This window comes from Montipora foliosa, chromosome 9 (genome assembly GCF_036669935.1).
Source record: "Montipora foliosa isolate CH-2021 chromosome 9, ASM3666993v2, whole genome shotgun sequence".
NCBI classification, from domain to species: domain Eukaryota; kingdom Metazoa; phylum Cnidaria; class Anthozoa; order Scleractinia; family Acroporidae; genus Montipora; species Montipora foliosa.
In genome coordinates, this window is record NC_090877.1 from 22,687,645 (window position 1) to 22,690,144 (window position 2,500).

At 33.2% G+C, this 2,500-nt stretch overlaps 1 protein-coding gene across 10 annotated transcripts in view; it reads left to right on the forward strand.

The window, feature by feature from the left end:
* Positions 1-2,500, forward strand: part of LOC137970900 (uncharacterized) — a 39,293-nt gene that overhangs the window by 2,433 nt on the left and 34,360 nt on the right. For 9 of the 10 annotated variants that reach the window (XR_011116891.1, XM_068817547.1, XM_068817550.1 and 6 more), the window contains exons 3-4: positions 408-520; positions 1,004-1,086. Coding sequence is in view for 9 of the 10 variants with exons in the window: in XM_068817547.1 (XP_068673648.1) it covers positions 408-520; positions 1,004-1,086 (196 nt within the window). In the remaining variant the exon portion in view is untranslated. The remainder of the gene's footprint in view (positions 1-407; positions 521-1,003; positions 1,087-2,500) is intronic. The other variant, XM_068817552.1, reaches the window with a different exon arrangement.

Sequence of the window (2,500 nt, forward strand, 5' to 3'; positions counted from 1 at the left end):
AAAAATAATCTGTTTCAATCAAGAAGTAAAAAAAAAAAAACTAGCATTTTCCTTTATTTGTCGAATTATTTTTGAAATATTTATAAAACCAATAGAGGACTTTTTTCTGTGGTTAACACTCAGGGAGTTGGGAGAATTTGAGACACTTACGCATAACTGTCTCAAATTCTCCCAACTTCCCCTCATGTTTAGATGAGGCTATGTAAACACAGAAAAAGTCCTCTATTGCCTAAATATAGAAAAAAGCAAAAAGATGGAGAAGTTTGATACTTAAAAGTACAAATGGAATTGTGGCACCAGAAATGTTTTGGGACTTTCATTTCGAGAAATGGGCTGTAAGTTTGACTCATAAAACATTTGGAGTCTAAATAAATTCTTATTAACATTAATTGTGTGCACACCTTTAGGCCTCTAAAATCTGACAAGAGCGAGGAAACCTCAGAAAACACAGCAAAGTCGTCAATGATACACCAGAGTGAAAGCACAGTTGTACAGGGTACAGAAATAACTGATAATGAAGGTGAGGTACTTTAAGCAAAATGAGGTCTAGCTTGTGATCATAGCATCAAAGCAGGCACTTTTTGAAAGTGTTATTGACAGCAATTGCATTTTTCTTACTAGATGTAAAAACAGTGTCTGTACCCGTAACACAAAGAATAAATAATTATTGTGTGTTCCACGAACACATGGGCTCAGTGGATTCTAAATTATTATAAGGTCTAATTTTTTAACTTAAAATCTCTACCATTTAAGGGTGTCAAATGACCACCTTGCACATTGCAATAATAATAATAATAATAATAATAATAATAATAATAATAATTTGATTAGTAGATGTTGATTTACCTGAATAATGTTATGAGTAACATGTGACAAACTTAAAAAATGTCACTAGCCAGACAACTAAAGAATTGCAAGCTCTGTATGTACTGGATGTTTCATTCAGTTGCTTGCTTTCTAGTAATTTATGAATTATTTGACTGTTTATTATTTCATTGCTTAGCCAAAGAAGCTGAGAGGCAAGATTTAGCAGCACTGGATGGTTTGTTAGCCAAGGCACAGAAAGCAAGAGAGATACAAACAAAAGTACGCAAACAATAAACAATCTAGGAGTTCACAATAGGGTCATTCCACAGTAATTTGGACGAGAAATTATTAAAATGAAATTTGCTTAAATTGCTGAATTTTCTGATAAATGGATAACATGTTAAATAAGGCTTTTAAAAACAACTAGAATTGTTGGATATGAATTGTTGTTTATGCATAAATTATCATAAATTATGTAAACTAATGATAACAGCTGTTGCGGAGGGGAAAGTTTTATGTTGGTAGAATATAAAAAAGAAAACAGCAATTTTAGTTAACTGGTCTGGGACACAAACTACTCCAGACTAAGTAACTTAGACACTGGCCAAACTCTACATTTCTATCAGTATGGCACCTACAGACAGCCTTCTGGATGCTCTTTTCCCTTCCGCAACGTTTTGAAGCCTAAAAGTTTTGTTGGTTCGCTTGTAAATGACAAAGTCAACTTCATGTTTTCAAATCTTCTAATTCTAGGTCAAGGGTTAGTTGTATTATGTTTGAAAAGAAAATTTATTTTAAACTGTAGCCAAGAGAGATTCATTAAATTTTGTTGTGGAGGGGAAATTTTGTTGCGGAGGGGAATTCTGTGGAGGCAAATTCTCTTTTGATAATGATTTCACTGAAAATTATGATGTTTACGTTAACAAGAGCTAGATATCATTTTTCTATCATAAGTTCAGCAACCAGGTTGTGTTTCACCAATCTATAAGGTAAATCGTGTTTAAATTAAAATGACAGTCAGTACAACAAAACTGGTGAAAATACCTGTAGCTAATATATGTAATTATATTTCTTTCATCATGCAAATGCCAAGATGAAAAATTTGAAACAATGCCACTTGAAAAATTATAAAAAGAAGGCACCAAATAATAAAATTCCTCAGCACAGTTCATTTAAATGGTCACACATTTCATCCACTGACTAAAAAGTTATAAACTAAACTGTCCAGTTGCTTTAAATGAAACTCTACCTAATTGACCAATGATGTTTTCATATAAAACAGCAGTTTTCCACTCAAAGTTTATTGCTTATGAACTGCATATGAAAGTAGATGATTATTATGCAGTTGACTATGTTAGCTGTTACTACTTTGGCAGGGTTATTCAAATTCAGGGTCAGTTTGCACAGTTCAAATTTCTGCACAGGGTTAGGCTTGGTGCTGATGCAGGTGAAATATTCAATTGGCGAACAAGGGATGATGTGGCTGATGTTCATGTCAGCTGTGTTTTCTATGGACCCATTCATTTGATTGGCAACAGTCCATTTAAGATTATGGAGCATGAGCAAGTTAAAAAAGTGTTCCGTTATATCCAGAGGCACTGATTTTCTTTTGAAGGGTTGTTTTCTGTTAATGTTGAAAATACTCAAGGAACAGTGGTCATTATTGAACTTATGAACTCACAATCAGGTTTTT